The sequence below is a fragment of the Cuculus canorus genome, chromosome 4 (assembly GCF_017976375.1).
Source record: "Cuculus canorus isolate bCucCan1 chromosome 4, bCucCan1.pri, whole genome shotgun sequence".
Lineage (NCBI taxonomy): Eukaryota > Metazoa > Chordata > Aves > Cuculiformes > Cuculidae > Cuculus > Cuculus canorus.
Window position 1 is genome coordinate 75,022,802 of NC_071404.1, and position 19,946 is coordinate 75,042,747.

General features: G+C 37.7%; 1 protein-coding gene across 1 annotated transcript in view; it reads left to right on the plus strand.

Annotated features, from left to right (window-relative positions):
- Window positions 1–18,548, plus strand: part of PRSS12 (serine protease 12) — a 43,408-nt gene extending 24,860 nt beyond the window's left edge. The window contains exons 9-13 of the mRNA XM_054066321.1: window positions 3,601–3,806; window positions 4,489–4,567; window positions 6,464–6,586; window positions 13,445–13,725; window positions 15,640–18,548. Of these exons, the coding sequence (XP_053922296.1) occupies window positions 3,601–3,806; window positions 4,489–4,567; window positions 6,464–6,586; window positions 13,445–13,725; window positions 15,640–15,947 (997 nt within the window). The 3' untranslated portion in view covers window positions 15,948–18,548. The remainder of the gene's footprint in view (window positions 1–3,600; window positions 3,807–4,488; window positions 4,568–6,463; window positions 6,587–13,444; window positions 13,726–15,639) is intronic.
- The last annotated feature ends 1,398 nt before the right edge of the window (window positions 18,549–19,946 follow it).

Sequence of the window (19,946 nt, forward strand, 5' to 3'; positions counted from 1 at the left end):
CATTCCTCGGGGGTAGGAAGGAAAGACTGCCTTAATACACAAGGCTCGTGGAACCAAAGGGCAAACACCGAGAAAACAGACTGGGTTTCCTCTGCATGTATTATTCATACTGTCAGAGCTTATCTGTACGTTTATTTTATGAAATCCTGCTTTGGAACATTCTCAGCCATTTATTAGTGCTCATTCTGAGAATGAAATAAAATCCCCGAGTTGGCAAAATCAAAAAGTTCAAAGCAATACTAGTTTTAAAGATGTCTCATTAAGCCAGTTTGTCAAACCCATGATTAGTGTTAGAAAAACATGATATAAAGAACTAAATTGACTAAAACCAGTCATGAAAACATAAAAATAATGAATAGCACCCTAGTCAAAGTATATTTGTAAAGGCTAAGAGAAGACACACCTTTTCTGAAGTACTATCTACTATGTGAGAGGGCTTAACTTAGGGAAGTATTTTGATAGAATGAGAAAAGGGTAAAAGATGGTTTTATAAGGTCTTGCATTTTAGTGAATTAAGTGGCCCAGTGACCTCCTTTAAGGATTTAGACAGGCTTATAAGAATGCACATACACACACACACAAAAAACAAATGAATAAATGTGCTGCCATTCATGCTCCAAAAACAATCCGCCATTGGGGAAAAAAAATGGCTAGGATAGTTGGCCATCTAAACTAATTAAATGGATTTCCTCATTAACAGTATTATGACCAATGGTGATACTGCATCTGAGGAGCTCGGTGTAGGACAGTGTATGGCCCTGCGTCTGAGAAAAGCTGGGGGATAGGACCTAAAGCTGCCCTTCTCTCTAGGGACAGAGCTGAACAAGCAAAAATGTTGTTTCTCTGGTGGTCATTTGTGCACAACTACCTGGTTTGCAAAGCAGCAATTAAGGGACAAACACACCTTTGTTAAGGGTGTAAAGCAGTTCTAAAAGCACATTCCAGCACGTAATAAAACACTTAAGACTTAACACTTCTACATTTAGAGATCTCGCAGTTATATGAAATAATCTTCTCTGTTCAGCTGCACTCCTTGCTCTAGGCCATCATGTTTTTTATATTTCTTTCCTGGTAGCTGTTCTATTTAAATAGTGGTTTGGGGTTTTTTTTGTTAGAAGTGGGTATGGACACACCCTTCATACCAATTACGGGCAAACTGAGAGATTACTGATGCACAGTGAGAGATAAGATAATTTTCATGGAAAGGTATGAAGAGACTCTGCAGTCCAAGTCCCATGATTCAGTTCACATCAATTCATGACTGCAATCCATACTCACCAAGTTCCCTTCCTCATCTTTGTCTCCTAAAATACTTATATATGTGACCTCACAGATGTCAGAGTATTCTTTGAGATTTATCCAGTAAGCCAGCAGAGGCAGTGCCCTTATTAAGCAGACAGTAAGAGTTTGCAGAGATAATTCTATACTAAAGTGCAATAAATATGTCTCTGGGAAAGGCTAAGACTACTGTGGTGATTCACAACAAAGTTTTTCTCACTATCTTGAGGAAGTTTAGAGCAATGCTCTAAAGCAGAAATTTTGGGTTTTGACATAGAGATACCAAAACCAGGTAAGAATTTGCAACGAGTGCCTGTACTGTCTCAGTATTTTGTAGTAGCAAACATGGATGTGTCAGCTGCCTACAGGTGTCAGAGTCTTGGACATTTTTTTGTAGGTCTTCCTAATGAGAGTATCATTCACAAAAGAAAAATATTTGGAGCAAGAGGAGTCACATTGCTTGTGACTGACAAGTTAAATCATACTAAACTCATTAGGCAAAGATTGTCAGTCAAGGCTTTGGATTATCTGGTAAATACACGCTAGCCATGGAAATTAAAAATATGTGAGGACAGTTGACCTTGTGGTTTCATCTCTGTCAGATGTTTTACACGCTTTTTTTCCCTGGCTTTTTACAATTCATGCATTCTAACCACCATCCCCTACTTGGAAAACCTGCCAGCCATCCTTTCAGTATGTGGTAAAAAAATCAAAGCAGGCAAGGGTTTTTGTGTGCAAGTTTGAAAATGGAGGAAGCTTGTTTATATTACTTTCACATTTCAATTATATGGATATGGGCAAGTGGTGGGCTGTATTCTTTGAGTCTGATCCAGCCACACTTACAGTACGATGAAAGCTTTGAAAATGGTATGACAAATCAAAATGCCTCCCCAAAAGAGAATGCCTAGTGATGAAGAGAAACTTTTTTATGCCATCCATTCACACCTATCCTCAACACTGCAGGTATCAAAAGAGGTATAAAAAGAGGTGTAAAGGGAAAGAAATACTTTGTCTAATACATTTTCATTGTTACAACTCTCTTCCTCCACTCCAGCATTTCAGTGTACATGCAGTGTACCTTTGTATACACAGAAGTACTGTCCTGTACAATATGCAATTATAGCATATCTTTTAAAATGGAAACCTACGATATAGTGCAACATTTTATTTATCTAGAATTTTCCATATTATTATCACAATAAAATAGCAGTAAATTGTTCTTAACTGATACATAAACTTGTAGTTCAGGCACACCTAGAGGCAGCTGTGGCTTCCCCCCCCCGAAGTTCTTTGCAGAGCCAGTTGGGTGGTCTCCCACTCATAATTCTTTCTGGCTCTTAAACTATGCAACAAAACATCTATTGATATATTAAGCAGCATTATCCTAAGTAATTAAAAGTAATACTCTATCAGAAAAGTTACCAAATGAGATGCTTACATGCACAATTCATGTTGGTTTTTTATTGTGTTTGTTCATCCACTCCCTCATTTGGGAAGAGTTCATCATTCAAAAGAGGCAATTCACACAACTCACACTGTGGTTGTTGGTGCAGCTGCGTGGCACTACAGACCAGCCGTAAGGATCAGCATTTCAAACCCTAACAAAATGTCCTGTGTCTAATGTTTTAATACTTAAGTTTGATACTTATACAAGCATAGGATCACCATACTGACCTTCACTGTAAAGTGCCTTGAGGCCTATGTATGAAAATGCTACACCAGCACCAAGCACTGGGTTCTTCACAGGAAAAGATGGGTGCCGAGACTGAACTGAGTTCGGTAGAGTCACATTATAGTTTTAGAATTCAGCTATGGGGTGCACTTCAAAGATGGCATGATAACAAAATACATTAATAACTATTAATGAACAACGTATCTGTAAATCATAGCCACTACTACGCTGCAAGCATACTGTCTCATCTTTCTGAGGGAATCAGACCAGAACAAATTGTACTTAGCATTCACAGGTGCTGATTTTATATGAGGATTACAGAGAACATGATAAAGCAGCATTCACATATTTTGCTAAATATATAATTGTAATGCTGTTACAATGTAAAATACTTTGCACAGTGCCTTCTAACTAGATACTTAAAAGCACTTTTTAAACAGTAATGAACTGTAGCAATTTTGTTACACTTATTTTTTATTTCTTACCTGAGTAAGGAGGCAGTGGGAAGAAAAGTTGTCATCAAGTAAAACAGTGACAGGATTTGGAATAAAACCTCAGTATCTTTCACCCCTCACTCAAAAATATTAGTTAGTATAATGTAGAATAACAACTCAAAATGTTTAATAAAAAAATATCTGCTTTGTTTCCAGAGGTCCAGCTAGAGCAAGGACAATGGCATATTTTGGGGAGGGCAAAGGCCCGATCCACGTGGATAATGTGAAATGTACAGGAAATGAGAGATCCTTGGCAGACTGCATTAAGCAGGACATTGGGAGGCACAACTGCCGGCACAGCGAGGATGCAGGGGTGATCTGTGATCACTTAAGCAAGAAGGCCCCCGGGAACAGCAATAAAGGTGAAGCCCTGCTGTGAGTGGCAGACCAACAGGTTCGGATGGGGAACTGTCACGGTAGGAAGAGACTGATGCAAATAATACCACCTCACAGAGGAAACAGTTATATTAAAAAATTACAGAAACAAAAGTGATGGGAAATCTTCTCTGCTTACATTGTGTCATCTTATTGCTATGCCGTCAGTACAAAGGAGTGATAAAGACTGTTCATATAATACAGAGTACTGGACTACTGTGATTTATAGCAGCCATGTTTCTTAAGTTGTATAAGGGACATGAAAATGCAAAAACCTAGAGAGAGCTACTTTCAGCTTTTCAAGGTATACCTGAGGACTGAGACCTATGCGTACGCCAAGCTGTGCTACCACTTACATGAAGGAAGGAAGGGAGAACCCTATAAAAAAATCCAACATATGAGAATTAGAGCACAGATAACATATGAGAATTAGAGCACAGATACGTAAATTGCTCTGCAGTCATAGTCAAAAGTCGTCAGCTAAAAAGAATTTCCCCAAGCAAAATCTGGTTGTTTAAAACTACCAGGAAACACAGAATAACTTTAGCCTTTGTGGTTTGGTTTTGGTTGGTTTTTTTTTTGTTCTGTTTTGTTTTGTTAACTCTCATTGAAGATTGACTGCTTTTCATTTTTAGTTTAATGCTGTCTACATCTCCCTTTCTGGTTCAGATTCTCTTGCTTCGGTTTGTGGTCTGAGGTTACTACATCGTCGACAGAAGCGAATAATTGGTGGGAAAAATTCTTTACGGTAAATATTTGGTAAAGATAAGTAATACTGAATATAAAACTTCTAAGACATGGATTTGCTATAGCAGCTTGCCTAATTTTTACTGTAGATTTGTTCTTTGTTTTTATTTTGCCTTGTCAGGAGGTAGAAGCAGAAATATACTCAAAGCAAATTTGGTAGGAAATTAAAAATACTTGCAGCATAAGCTGAGAATCTGTAGATACGGGTTTAGTCCTTTACTGAGTTAAATTTCTTACTTTCAGAATAGCCATTTTACTTTTCTTTTTTCAAATTATATCTTGATATCAGGATGTGAGCTCTACGAAGAGAGCTATGAATATGGTGCAAAGTTTTAAATGCTAGCTACACCGAAAAAGGCCTGAGTACAATTCACTGCCTATGACCTGATTTTCCTCCACAAAGTAAGCCTTGATGATGGCTATAAAGCCAGGCTTTTTGTTATTACTTTGTTCTTAGCTTTTAATGATGTTTATGCTTAGTATAAACAGATTAACTGAATACTACTGTTACTACTACATGTTATGATAGGAAATATAGGCTTTATTTCCTTAACAGCTGTGAGTTACCCTAAAATATATATATATTCGCAGAATCTTAAAATAGGGATTGTAAAAAACCCCACTTACAGTATCATTACATGTCATTGTGCAACCTATTTCAAAGTAAATGCACAGCATCAATCTATCAATCCATTTCAAAGAAGACTCTGCCTAAGGGGAGGAGCTTCAAAGAACAATAACAAGAGGAAGCCCAGCAAAACATTTAAATGCATTCAGAAAGAGCAAAGTAGGATTGCTTATCTTACCTTAGTAAAGAGACAAATAAGAATACTAAATAATGCATTGTACAAAAAAAGAAGAATGAGAATGATTGTCTCAGAATATGTGTACAAAGGCCACTGGATGAAAGGAAAGTGACAAATAATGGATTACACAATTAAGTCAGAGCAAGAAACTTGATTGCATAATAAATAAACACAGGGACATTAGATGGAGCAAAAAGGTGAGAGAAATCAAACGTTGCACTTAGAAATGCTTCAAAATCCAGAAAAGAAATATATGAACAATATCAGAAAAGGAATCATTGTCACAAGAAATCATTATGACAAAGAACTTGACACTCTAAGTTGTTTTATGCCTTATGGGAAGTAAATTCCTCCACCTTATTTTAAAACGTTTCACACTGGCAACTCTGATACAGGATGCTGGACTAGATGATCCTAGGCAGCTCTTGTACATCAGCATAACTATTGAAGTTGACACCTCAGCCTACCTGTTAACTTATTCTTGAGTGTTGTTCTTGTTTACAGGTGCATTTCTCTCCCTCTCCTTCCTTTCTGATTCCATATTTTCCTAACCTATTAAACTGGCAGAAAATAATCCATCCAGTTTTCATAGGCCTGCAAATATGTATCCTAGATCTACTATACAGAACAGACGATCACAGGCTGAAAAAAAGTGCTGTTCTATTACCTGTGGTTTCTACGGTTGTTTTAGACCTCTTGGTTTGCCAGTTTTCCTTTTCAAGCAGGAAAACAACTTTCCTTTCAACTGACAAAGATGCTGACAGGAAATTTTTGGGTTGTTGACTTGAATGGTATTCAGCGAAGAAGCCACACAATGTACTTTTGGCACAATGCATGTCATCTGAGAAGGGAAAATAAAAACAACTGACAGTGGGAGGAAGCTCTCAAAGTGTTGGATGCCCAAACAAACCATAAAGTAATCCATTGTTAAATAGAATCTGAATGCTGCAAGAATATAAATAAATAAATAACACAGTTTGTAAGCTATGCCAGTCAAAGAAATTAAATAGGATTTGCATTCAAGGCGACTGACAAGCTACTGTACTTTATCATTGATGTACCCTGAACGCAATGTCTAATGTCCTCTGTAGGGGTGGCTGGCCATGGCAAGTTGCACTTAGACTGAAATCTTCCCATGGTGATGGAAGACTCTTGTGTGGTGCTACTCTCATCAGCAGCTGCTGGGTCCTCACTGCTGCACATTGCTTTAAAAGGTAAGACTCACTTCAACAGTGATGCGTATTTTCAAACTATTTTGTTTATCCAGGTATAGGCAAAACCATTCCAGTTTAAGCCAACTGAACACTGTTCCAAAGAGTTGGTCTTTGATTTAGAAACAACCAACCAACCAACTAACCTCCTTTCCCCTCAGATAAAAGCAAACAAACAACCCTAATACATAGGAATTATTCCGGGTGTCATAATTCATGAGATTTATATTCACAACTTCAGCATTTCCATGAAAAAAAATATAGACAATACTTCTGACATTTTAACACAGCTTTCTATTCCAACAAAACTGCAGCTTGTGGCCTTCAGGTTATAATGATGACAATTGAGCAATCATCAAATGCAGGGACTGTAATATTTCAGATTATTTTTTGGTAATGATCGATACTGGCAATAGCAGACATTTTTACTGTGAAATTGCAGTGACTAGATGAATGAGTGCCCTGCCGCCCCATTTTAGGCTAAAGCACTCTTAGGTATTTTGCGGAGTGTCATAGGAAAGTAAAGCTGAACCCTGGATGCTAGTGAGACTGAACTGGTTCGCTTATTCTTCACAAACAGACTGGAGCAAGTGCCTTGCTTTATTAGCTTACAGTACAGAAACAACTGTCTTTTGCAGCCCTCTAAACCCAAATCCCACCGCCTTTTAAGAAATAATCGTCTAAGAGGTTATACTGGTATAATTCTCTGACGGTGGCATCTAATGGCTTGCTGATGTAGCTGGGCCTCCAAGTCATTCCTTCCTGTGCTGGTGAAGTGTGCCCATTTGGATACTTTTCTGAACACCCACGTGACGGGACAGCAGCGTGGCTGTCATACTCTAGATTGGTGCAGCTACTTGAGGGTCTGTTACACGCCATACTAAACTGTTAGTTGTGGTCTCAGGGACCAAAGTATTCTTTTGCCACAGATACTGCATTTAAAAATGTGCAACCTAGATCCAGCAGCCTGTGGATATACTACTGTTGACTGTAAATGTGAGAAGGCACCTTTAGCTCTAGGTTGACTGGATAGATGAGGCTGAACTTCTTAATGATCTCGGAGTGATTTTAAGGGGCTAGGTTTCCAAGAGCTATCTATAGATCAAGTGCCTTCTTCACATATTTTCCACAAGCAGACAAGAGAAAGGCCGGTATACCATTTCTCATATCCTGGAAATTGGAACACTGCTTAAGTAACAAGTGGGCTCATCTGCACTATCGATAAAAATAAAATACAATTTTATGTATGACGATTAGAATTGTTTGCCAGTGGTATAGCAGCATTACTGGTTTCTGTAATTTCATAGACACATAATTCAAGATCAAAGATTGTCTGAAGCCATTTTTCCTTTTACAGCCCACCTGTCTTACTAGCAAGTCTTGTCCTCAGTGGTTCTGACAGCTATAGGGAATTTGCAGGTCTATGCATAGAAAAAGACTAACTTTGGATAATTGGAAATAAAAGGCACAGTAAAAAAAAGGAAATTATAATGACTGATACTTTCGGAAATACTGCATTATTTGAACACCACGCTGTTCTAATTATATGACTCTTACTTAAGTGCTTCTTTAGGCATTCCTGAATAGCAATGTATATATCAACACAGTCCTGGTAATTTTCTTTTGAGAACTATGGACCATGAAAGTACAGTGGAACCAAATACCTAGTAAAACCCAAGAAACCCAAAAGACATCAGAATTAAAATTCACTTTTTTCTCAAATTTTGCATGAACAGTGAGATGAATTTGGGGTACCTTTGATGTCAGTACCTACGTGACTGGCCGCAGGGCAATGTCAGCATGGTGGCTGATTACTAATCCATTTTATATAATGGTGCTCTGTTACAATATTTCCACATTTGGGAAATACCACCTACTAGAAGGGAAGAAATATAATTGTCCACAAATGAAAAAATCAGTTTAAGAAAGCCTTATGTGTGTGAAATATGGTGAATCTTGCAAAGACTGCTCACTAAGCTTCTCACCAGAATCCTTCTAGCTATTAAAGTTTTATATATTTGCATGAGAAGCAGCACTTTTCTTCGTTCTATTAAATGTTTAAAGACAGTACTTTTATTTAAGGTAAGCTTTCCTGGATCTCTCTCTTCATTATTCTGGTGTAAATGACCATCATCCATAACACAGAAAAACAGCAGGAACCTGTTAAAGGGACACTGTCCCTTCCATCAAAATCAAGGATGTTACATTCAATAGGGGCAAGTTTTCTACTATACTGTCTCATATATTGCTGACAGGAGAACACTTGTTATGACTAGTCATATACAACTTTCTTTCACACTTACGCTTACAATCAAAATAAACGACTACAAATCAAGTTCCCTTGATTATTACATCAGCTTAGGAAGGAAGTATGTTCATTTCTCATGCAAATTACAAATCCCTAATACATTAGTGACTCTCTAGTGCTCTCACTTCCATCAGACTTTAAAAAAATATATATAAAAAACCCAGAGACCCTTCCCCTCTTCAAACGGCACTAAAGATAATGGATCAAGTATATGGGAAATCTTAACTGATGTTGTGGATAAAGCCCATGAACTAAAATGCAGAGGCACACATTAAATTAAAAAAAAAAAAAAAGAAGATTTATACTATGTAAAATTACCTTTCTCTACTTGAGAGCCAGATTTCCATTGCACCGCTGATAACACACATCTTTGATGTACTGTGATTGTGTTTATTTATACAAAATGTATATGTCATTGTGCACAATGGTTAACTTAGATGGGCAAATATTTATTGAACATCAAAAAGCTTTCATAACCCAGAAACTATCAGCACAGCACTAATACACTGCTGCATGGAGCCAAGTGTATCTATAAAGGATGAGACTGTTTTCAGTGACCTTTTGGAAATGTTTTTGGCAGATTATGTCAGGCAAATATATATATATATATATATATATATATATATATATATATATATATATATATATAAAGCTAATGACCTTGTACATTTGTATTCCAATATGACACTGAGAGGGGTACCAAAAATTGCTAAAATTTACTGTCAAGCATTCAAATATTCTATCTAGCAATGCATTCAAGTGTCCAGAATCCTATTTCTGATACCTTTTCAAGGCAATCAGATCAACACATATAAACAATTGTTGTAACAAAAATTATTAAAATATTTAATATTGCTTAACTGGCAAAGGAGATAGCATAATTTTACTTATTAGGCTCAGTTGCTGGATCGTTTAGATTCTTAACTGGATTGTCATCATGCAGTTATGAAATTTGAGCAGAAAAATATATATGAGATGTCAGTAACAAAAACAACTCTTCCATTTACTTTAGGGGGGGTTGCATATAAGTTTACAGTAAGTCAAATGAAAATAATAAAGCCATTTTACTGCAACAGTAACTGAAGTACTTCCTCTATCAACTGCCTTTCTAATTTACTCTGAGGAAATGGATCCTACAGAATTGGCTAATGCATCAGCCAAGACTGTTTGCAATCTCAGCCCAGGCAAGACATAGAAGTATTTAGTTGGCTGTATAACCCATCCCAGTCTTACTTGACTCTTTACATCCTGAGCATCACATCTGTTGTGTAAATAGGTTCTGTAAAAGTGAAGGACCATTTAATACTATACATGCTGACCATGTAGCTACCTGCCGTTATGCTGATGTCCGCTTTGGAGACTGGTACAGGAATTGGGCTGTCAGGGTGCAAATTATTCTGTAGTTGGGTGGTTTATTCCTCTGTTTTACAGGTTTCACAGAAGACCAATGCTTTGATTAGCTTACACAATAAAACAGGCTACCAAGGTCTGTCTGTCTGTTTTGCACAGTGTATTCAAACTGCTTTACGTAGCATAATGGCATGCTTTCTGTCAAACAAGAAACGTTATGGGTACTTCCATGAAAAAGATGTCCAAAGTGTTCAATACGCTCGCCCTTGATTTGGTAGTTTCTCTTGCTCCACCTCATTCAGAAATCTTTAAGCTCTAGTTCTAGGAAATACACTACCTATTAAGTTATTTAGCCTCTATGTGAACAGACAAATGACCATTTAATATATATAAATACTGAACTGCAGATGCAACTTTCTGTAGAACACAAGATTAAACTAAGGAATTAGGTCAATTTCTCTACTGATATTTTCTATAAGCAGAGGGATAAAAAAAATAATTTGTATATTTATCTACAAATATGTTTCTAACTTTGAATGCTATGGTTTTGCCAAAACAATACTGGAAATTTGTACACACGGGCCACAAAAATTTGCTAAGCATGCTAAATTAAACTGAATTACAGTTTCTAAAAAATCTCAGAAGCCATAGCAAGCAAATATATAAAACCTATCCAGTACAAACTAGTACTGAAAGATACCAAGCATTTTATTTTAAAGACGCACAATTTATTCCTAAAAAAGTCAATTTCACAGAATGCATACTAGAAGAAAACTGTGTTAACTAATGCCTCTACTGTGTAGTATTTTAACACACTGAAGATGCGTGTAGCCTTATTCCTTGCTACATTACAGAAAGACAAAGAGATGGCAGAATTAAAAACAAAAAAGAAACTCACCCAGGGTCACAGATTAGATCACAGCTCTGCATTGAAACACCCCACTGTTTTCTAGCCAGTGCCAGCTTATACTTCTACTGGCTCCCACATCATAGCTCAGAGTAACAATAGCAAGTTTAGACTGATATTAGCATACCAAGTGTCTCAGTAAGATTAGCCTTTTCTGATGCAAGTTGTGTGGCAGCCGTGAGCCAGGAGGGGATTCATGAGTGTCAGAGCAGAAACTCTTGGCAGGCAGCAGACAGCAAAGATTTGACAGACAATCTACCGCGATGCAGAATTTAGGATTTCACTGATGTCATACTTCAGATGGCCAAATACAGATGGATATATATAACTCCAGAAACTAGTTAAGATGTAACAGCCTTTCTTACTGTTTAGGAATCTCCTTAAAGGCAACAAGAATAAAAGCAATACATCAGCTGCCAACCCAGCTTCTATGGAATTTTGCGGTTTACTTTATCAGGAAAAGAATCAACTGTGAAGTCTTAGTGAGCTTTTAAAACTAGCAAAACCACACAAGATGATCTAGAAATCAGAATGTCAGATCCAGTGCAAGAGAGATTAAAATATTATTTAAAAAAAACTTTACAAATACCTGTATACTAGAAACATCAAGGCACTGGACTCAGAATGCCTGGAGAGCCAGGATTCGTGTTTCTGCCTTTTCTGATGTTCTTTTCCTATCCATATTCTCATCTCTCAATGTAAAATTCCTAATGAAAATAGATTCAGTGATAAGTTATAAAATACTAGCACTTCTGTGGTCAAAATAGAACAATTAGGAATGCGACACATACAAATAGAGGGTTTTTTTTTGTCTTTGAGACAAACACACTGATTCACAAATTAAAAAAAGCTCCTGAGCTATTTTTTTCAGGGACGTAATAAGTATTGTATTTGGTAGAATACACAATTAAATTTTCATCAGTTCTCCCTCCCAGATTAGCATCAGTATGAATACTTATTTTAAACTCTGTAAACTTCCAAAAGTCTGCATCAGTTACATCTTTTCATTTCTAGCTGCTACAGAATTTTCATTTCCAACTACAAGGAAAATACAGCATCTAGAGAGTATTTTGCACAGATTACTATGGAGGAGGACCTGGCAAAAGTTTTGTGGTAGAGAAGTTACTTCATTTTTCCTAAATGTCAGGGTCATCTTCAGATGACTAGATGTTTGGTCCTAGCCTGTGAACCTCTCTTCTTAGCCTGGAAGCAAAATTTTGCTTATAGAAGACCTGAAGGAGATGTATGGAATTTAACAAAGAAAGCGTTGCAGGCAACCAGGAACACAATCCACAATTAGAATAAGTATCAGTGGTACAGCTGTATATTATCAGAGGAAACCTGTAATAGTCCTGCTTTGCCTGCTGCTCCCAAAGCAAGCTTTAGCAACCTATCGGATCAGCACATTGCTGAAGGGTGTAAAAAGGACAAGTATAGGTTAGAACGTGATGGAACATTGTAAGGTATTTTCTGCACATGTATTACAAATTTCCTTCTGAAGGCTGTGAGGGAAAGGGAAAAGTCATAGGAAGAATATTTGGGTTAGCTTAGCCAGATTTTAAAACAAATAAATGTACCCAACAGTATTCCCTTGTTTGCATTTTCCTGAGAAAGGCTGTGTGTCCTGTGTGTCCTTAGACATGCATAGAAAATTGTTACTTCAACCACAGTAATCATCTCTAAGGTATTTAACATTTAGGCTATGATGTGAAAGAAACTGGGGTCATATTAGATGCAAAACAAGTGTAAGATTCACAGGCCTTCTGTCACTTTGACAAGAGGTCCTTGTGATGCACATATACTTTAGTTTTCCTTATTATAACTTCAGTTGACACGAGGTTTTTATCAAGTTCTCTAAGCCTCTAGAATTCCTCAACCAATCTACAAAACAAGCTTGAATACTGTTTTTAATTCAGTAATTATTTGGAGTATCACAATGATGATAATACTCAGGTATTCATTATAACTGCTGGCAGTTTGTGTTACCCTTACTAAATGTATTTATAAAGCACATCTGAAATATGTGCCAGTCATGGTAAATAGCCATAAGAAACCTCGCCTGTGAAAATACACAAAAACGATCATAGCCCAACCAGAAACTTCAGGAAAAGTTTTTTGATATTCTTTAGGGTATACTTGAATGTCAATCTAAACATCTGAGAAGCATGTTTGCTCCCTAAAAAACCCTTTTGAATCATTATTCATAGAAGCATTAAAGCCCCTTATCAAATCTGTTTGCGTGCTTAGGTTCTGGCTTTGCAGGAGTCAGCCCCATTTGTTCTCTTCTCCATCTTAGGTATGGCAACAACACTCGAAACTATGCTGTGCGGGTCGGAGACTACCACACACTGGTACCAGAAGAGTACGAGGAAGAAATTGGAGTCCAACAGATAGTGATGCATAAAGAGTACAGGCCTGACAGCAGCGACTATGACATTGCGTTGGTGAGGCTACAAGGGCCAGAGGAGCAGTGTGCCAGGTTCAGTACCCACGTCTTACCTGCTTGTTTGCCATTAAGGAGAGAGAGACCCCAGAAAACTGCTCCCAACTGTTATATCACTGGATGGGGTGACACAGGTAAAAATGTTTTAATAACTTCCTTCCACTGATCTCATTACCTGAAGCCGCTTATTTTTTAAAAAAATAATTAAAAAACCCCAAACTGAAATACTTAAGTAAGAAATGCTCAAAATGGAACAATTTTACTCTTTTTACATAGGGAAATATTTTCTCTCCTGATCCCTAAACAGGAATGACAACACTGTTTACTGAATTTAGTTTGTGTATGAACAGCAGTGATTAACTATGTCACTCTGAATCACAGAACCAGTCAGTAAAATGGCTTCGTTAAGACTGACAAGCATGAATGAAAAGCTTATTTGTTGCCAGGCACACCCTGCACAGCAGCTTATCACCCCCCCCCCCCCCGTCTCAGAACATAACTAACAGTTCCAATATACTTAAGGTTTTTAAGGTAAGTACAATGAATAATTCATGAAGGTTCTTTACACTAGACCAACAGAAAAATGGATAGAAAATACACAAATTATAGAATTTCAGATACCATTTTTAGTCTCTCATTACCACTAACATTTTCAATCAGCAGTTAGATTTATGTAAGAGGACATCTCGCTAAAATTTATGAGAGCCACAACGCAATCTGCAGTCCAGGCTTCTGGAATAAACTATCTAGTCACGTTTTAGGTCTAGGTCCTTGTCCTTTATATGTTTTACAAATTAATAATCATGTTCTACTTTCATGGGTTTTTTCGGTGCTGAATACAGTACAAGACAGCAACCACACTTGAGCCTTTGTTCCAGTGACGCACTCAAACTGGCATGGGGACAAGGCGGCAAAGCCCAGTATCAGCTCTTCCTCTTTACATGCATTAGTCTGTGTGCACAGATGCCTGGGTCACTGTACCACAATAAAGGAGGCAGGTCTGTAGTGTGGGGTTTTCTGCTAAAAACAATTGCTAATTCATTGCCTAGCTCTGTCTAGCTTTTTGCACAACTCATTGAAAGTTCTGCAATACTGTTTACTTAGGACATCTATTTAAGAAAACATTAACCACTTCAATAACTGGCTTTAATTACAGTAAGAAATTACATCATTGCAGTACTTCAGCTGAAAGTTCACACTTAACTATATGAATCATAAATACTTCAAAGTAGTAACATTTTACTTAAAAAAAACCCTCTAACACTGGCTTTAATTTCCCACCTTTCCAACTGAAAAAGAGGTGCAAGCCACAGAAAAACGCCAATTAAATCTTGACTTTTTATAAGCAGAGCACTGCTTAAACAATGCAGGATTCACAGTTAAGAAAACCAAAGGACAGGCTCTGGTCACCCTCACAAAATGAAGATTCCTTTTTGCTGTGACTCCCCTGGTACACAGAAGTTACCAGGATTGTAGGAGATTCTAATGATACCACCAGTCTCTACCAGGATGCGCTTGGGCTCAGCACCGTTAGGTCCTTCACTGAGCTGACAAGCCAGCTTGCGTGCGCTTACAGGGCTTAAGTGTGATGGTTGGCTGGATACTCTGCTTGGAAATCAACAGGATGTGGAACTTGTTTGGCTGAGCTAGGCTGGATTTGAACTGGTCACCTAGAAATGAATTTATTTCTTAGCTTTAGTCTCCACTGCTCAAGAGTCCCAAAACCAGCTTCCCCATTTAAGTATTAAGGCATATATTCTTACAGAAGACACAAACTTCAGTCTTGTAAAGATCCACTGAACACAAGGAGTAAAGCTACATATTTTAAGCTTTTTTTTAATTTAAAAAAAATTATCTACATTTCATAGTTACGATAGCTATACAGTATTTTAGTATTATATGTAATACTTGGTAATTTTTCACTATTTAGCCTGGTTTTCAGTCATTTTATTTAATGACAAGACAGTGTGAAGCAAAAGCTGGATTAAACCACAATTCTGTTTCCAAGACCAATCGTAATGAGACAATAATTTGGGTCCTCTTTTCAGGAAGGGCTTATTCAAGAACATTGCAACAGGCTGCCATCCCCTTACTTCCCAAGAGGGCATGTGAGGAACGTTACAAAAGAAGATTCACAGGGAGAATGCTCTGCGCTGGAAACATCCAGGAACAGAAACGCGTTGATAGCTGTCAAGGAGACAGTGGTGGGCCACTGATGTGCGAACGCCCAGGGGAAAGCTGGGTTGTGTACGGTGTGACCTCCTGGGGCTACGGCTGTGGAGTGAAAGATTCTCCAGGTGTCTACACAAAAGTGTCAGCTTTTGTACCCTGGATAAAAAGTGTGACCAAACTATAAATGTCCATAATGAAAACCAAACTATTAACAAAGTTTGAGGCAGAACAACTTGAACAGCACAGGCAGTGCTCAGCTCGGGCCCACAGTGGGTGGAAATAGTCACATGTTCCCAATTCATGTGTTTTTCTTCTTGTTAAATCCAAGCTGTATATACACCACCTTTCAAGTCATGGATTACTATCCAAACAAAATCCCTCTGTGTTAAGGAAGTTTATATATTGTACGAACAAGTTACCGTGCATCTAAGATAAGGGGAAAAGCAATAGCCCGCTTACAGTAAACTTGGAGGACAGCTGGAGAGTTCACTACAAGATGCACTGCCCACAGGCAGACTAATAGCTCCAAGCTATTTATGCTCCAAGCTTCTCTAGAATTAATTACAGATCTCAAAATTAATCTACAGTCTGGTTTATTTAACCAGTTCTTGACTGTTTCCCTATTGTTCCTGTGATCTTACACTCGACCCTGTTAATTTTGACTCGTTTCATTAGCTACTGAGACCATTAAGCAGGCTGATTCTTGTTAAGAAATTCTGAGTATGTATTAAACATTGGAAAGGAAAACAATTGTCAATAATCAGATTCCCAGCTATTCTGATAACCGTTCTCACAGCTTCGTTTGCATAACGTACATTCCCAAGTAAAACAGGTAGTACGGTGGAAGTTAAGTTTCCCCACAAACATCCTGCACAGCTGGAAGAGCTAGATCAAAGACAAATTACCTCTTGTTTTCCTTCCTCTAGATAAATACCATGTCTTCTTTCTGAAATTCATGGGTTTTAGTACCTACAGCATTTTGGAGAGGATTTACTTTCCCTACTTATCACTAGCTGTCAGTAGGGTATCAGACTAACAGACAAATGTCCCAATACCTGCATTGCTGGTCTGGAGGGTCTTTACACAAGCAACATTAAGAACCTCTGTCAATCCCACAAGTTTTAAGCATGTACAATGCAAATACTGCACATATTGAGCCAAAACCTGCCTGGAAAGGACTATGAAGTCTTAATGATTTTCTCAAGATAAACACTTATATAACTCTCTCCTGCTTAGTCACAACACTGGTTCAGATTGTTTCCGGTAAGAGTTACGTAGTTTTCAGTGACTTCTAAGTATTGACACACCTCAATTGCATTTAATTCCTTTTACCAACACTGTTCCCCACACTATGAAAACCTCAATGTTTTATCATAAAAATGCACTAATTAAAACTTAGTTGATGTATAAGACAAACACAAACTCACGATCCTTTTAGAAAGGGCCACCTCATTGAACTTGCCGTGTTACCACCTCAGTGCAACACTTGCAGGTTATCAGTCTTGAAGATACCTGCAACTTAACTAGTCATGAGCAAGACGGGGAAGGTCAGTGATCCTCTGTAACCCGTCAAAAGCCATTCTGACTATGTGCAATGTGCTTTACATGCCACATTAACAAACATACTTTTAAAAATGCAAGTTCTGTGGGCCTTAAACAAGTGTCTCCAGCCAGACAAGTGTGGCAGTTGTGTGTCACCACAGAGTGACTGTGCAAACCGTGACTACCAGTGGCTGTTTTCCTGTTTCCTAGCCCCAAACATTCTGGCTGTGACAGCATTGTGTGGCCGCCTGTGAACAAAGTGGGGTTCTTGTATTCATAGTGTAAGTGGGCAATCCCTCATTTCTGTGTGGTTGTGTGTCTCTCTGGTGGTGTCCAAATATCCCAGACAACTCAATTTGTATATAAAAGCTTCAACAATATTGCAGGAACCCATGCGATTGAAGACTTGGCTGTTAATGTCTTTCCAACCTCAAACTTCGTTTTCAATGGTCACAACTAGTTTAAATATCTTGTTGGAAGTGGTGCTAAACTAGTACACAAGGTGCTTTAATGTATTTTAGTTTTCTGTTTCAAATTGTGTGAAAATATTTTATTTAAAATGTTAAAAACCATAGTATTGTGACCACCTACTGTCAGACCTATGTCAAACACTTGGCTAGCAAACTTTAAAACCATTTATGTTGAATTAAAACATAGCCCTTTTGATTAAAGGAAAGGGAAATACATCTGTCAAAACGTGTCTACTTGTACCATCAAAGCTTTGCTGTACAAGAACCATTTCTTTGAGACTTGTGGTGAAGTAGGCTATATAGTGCAATACATGCGTTGTGTACAGGGGAAATTTTCTTTTAGAAAGAGTTACACCACAGAAATACAATACTTGGTGGAGGGGAAATTGAGTCTGCATACTATGTTGCATCTAGATTTAGTACAGCAATTTATTAGTTTTGCTCTTTTAATAGGATGCTTTATTAGATTTTAAAATGTTGCACTACTGTTTTCATGCAGAGAGCATGCCTTCTCAGTTTCTAACATAAAATGAAATTGTCTTTATGTTATGCCATTCTGATTCTTGTTCAATGAGCATGATAATGTAAATGTATATATTAAAAACTGCCACACTGACTTGAACTTCTACATTAATCCTGTGGATAACGTAGAAGCAGATGCTGCAGGAATACGAGCTGGGTAAATGTGAGCTTTGTCAAGTAAAAAAGGGTGCTCTAGAAAGCAGGTAAGCTTTGGGCTGTTTTCTCAAGAGATAAAAGTTTGTTCTGTACGACGGAATTCCTTATCTTAGACCAGTTACGTCATCATAAGTAAGATTATCCTATACTCCTAAAACCACTTAAGATTTTTTTTTTGACCCTTGCTGCTGTCCCCTTTGATCAACACTTTTAATACACATAAGGTTGTAGAAGAACCTGCTCTTCAGCCTGCGCTACGGGTTTTGTTTTTTTTTTTTTTGTATTAATCAGATGGGTCACAGGGTTAATGGTAGCATGAACTAAGAAAATGCTCAGCACTTCTACTACCAGACGAGATGACCATCTTTATGGTTAGATACACTCTCCCTCAGTTTTGTCCATTTTCCAGAGCATATACAGAAAGATGAAATAAAGAATCATTACTGCAGGCGACACACAAAGCCTATTTAGCATTTAACTTATCTCAATCCTGAACAACTTCCCAGAGTAAAGGAACACTTACCTGTAAGATGCATAAACCAAGATCCCATTTTATGATCATCTTATGGAGAATATCTATAACCTCAGCTGTCCTATTTCCAGAAAAATTCACAGCACCGTTAATACCTTCTATTTAACAAAAGTCAGTCCTGAATCAATGTTCTCCATCCTTTTCAATAGTACTGCGAGTATTTCATGCTTTCAAGTGCTAAGAATATTTATACTCAAAATTTTAATGCTGTTGATTTCAAAGTGTCAATCACAGAATAGATCATACAAGAAGCCTATAACAGTTCCAGAACAAACCACATGCAAAACAAGAACTCTGTGGTTACCAGGAAAGAAAAATGGTTTGTGTTTGTGCTCCAAGCTCCTGGGTAACAGCAAATGCAATTAACTGAGGTAGCAGAGACTAGATCTAGCTCATCCACACTGGATACCTGCTTATGTGCAATAGATCTCATTCAATTTATTTAGCACAGTACACAGAAACTGAGCATGTAACTTCCTGAAAATGCAATAGCAAGCAATCACAAACAGGGAAGAGGCAACTTAAGAGTTTGTAAAGAAGTATCTACCATTGTAGCAAAGCAAAGGAACAAAAAGACTGGGTTGGGTGAAAGTTGGAGAGCTGCAAGACCCTGGATGCAACTGCAGATGGAACAGGGTGCAGAAAAATAAGGAGCATCTATAAAGGCAAGATGCAACAGGAATTGACTGGAAAGACAGGAAAAAAGCTGTTTCGGAATTGAATTCTAAGAGAAATCATGAAAACCAAGTCATCCTAAGACACATCTTGTAAGATTACCTCTATTGCACACAAGTAACAGAGGAAGATTTCACTACCCTGTGTGCACGATACTCATGGAAAGCTTCAGTCATAGGAAAGGCCACATAACCTCACAAAGCCCTGAAAACTTGTAGGACACCCACAGCAAACACTATATATAGTTTGTACTTTTGTACTTGGCCATCATCTTGAAAACTAGTTT